Source organism: Propithecus coquereli, unplaced genomic scaffold, assembly GCF_000956105.1.
Source record: "Propithecus coquereli isolate 6110/MARCELLA unplaced genomic scaffold, Pcoq_1.0 Scaffold35, whole genome shotgun sequence".
Classification (NCBI taxonomy): Eukaryota; Metazoa; Chordata; class Mammalia; order Primates; family Indriidae; genus Propithecus; species Propithecus coquereli.
This window is the reverse complement of record NW_012149174.1, coordinates 5,299,276-5,299,607: the sequence shown is the minus strand read 5'-3', so window position 1 is coordinate 5,299,607 and position 332 is coordinate 5,299,276. Positions and strand designations below refer to the sequence as shown.

The 332-nt window shown below is 39.8% G+C and overlaps 1 protein-coding gene across 1 annotated transcript in view; it reads left to right on the top strand.

Moving 5' to 3' along the window:
• The window catches only part of ZBTB24 (zinc finger and BTB domain containing 24), a 27,474-nt gene that overhangs the window by 4,532 nt on the left and 22,610 nt on the right, over positions 1-332 (top strand). The window contains exon 2 of the mRNA XM_012651131.1: positions 5-39. Within this exon, the coding sequence (XP_012506585.1) occupies positions 5-39 (35 nt within the window). The remainder of the gene's footprint in view (positions 1-4; positions 40-332) is intronic.

The window sequence follows — 332 nt, the reverse complement described above, 5'->3', positions numbered from 1 at the left end:
ACAGTCATTTTTTAGCAATCCACCAGAGGAGCCACACAGGTAATGATGCTTCCAAAGCTTACTGCAGTGTGTTTTGGAATCTGGAGTAGTAATGATAATAGTAGCTTTTATTTATTGTGCAACTTCTATGTGACAGGCATTGTAATAAAGCATTTATAATGTCACTGCATTTAATTTTCACAACCACCCCTCGAGGTAGACAATATCCCCATGGTACAGATGAAGAGACCGAGTTCTGAAGGATTTAAATAACTTTCCCAGGATCACCCATGTAGTGACAAAACTGGGATTTGAACCTAGATGGCCTGATTCCAGACCGCCTCTTATTTAGA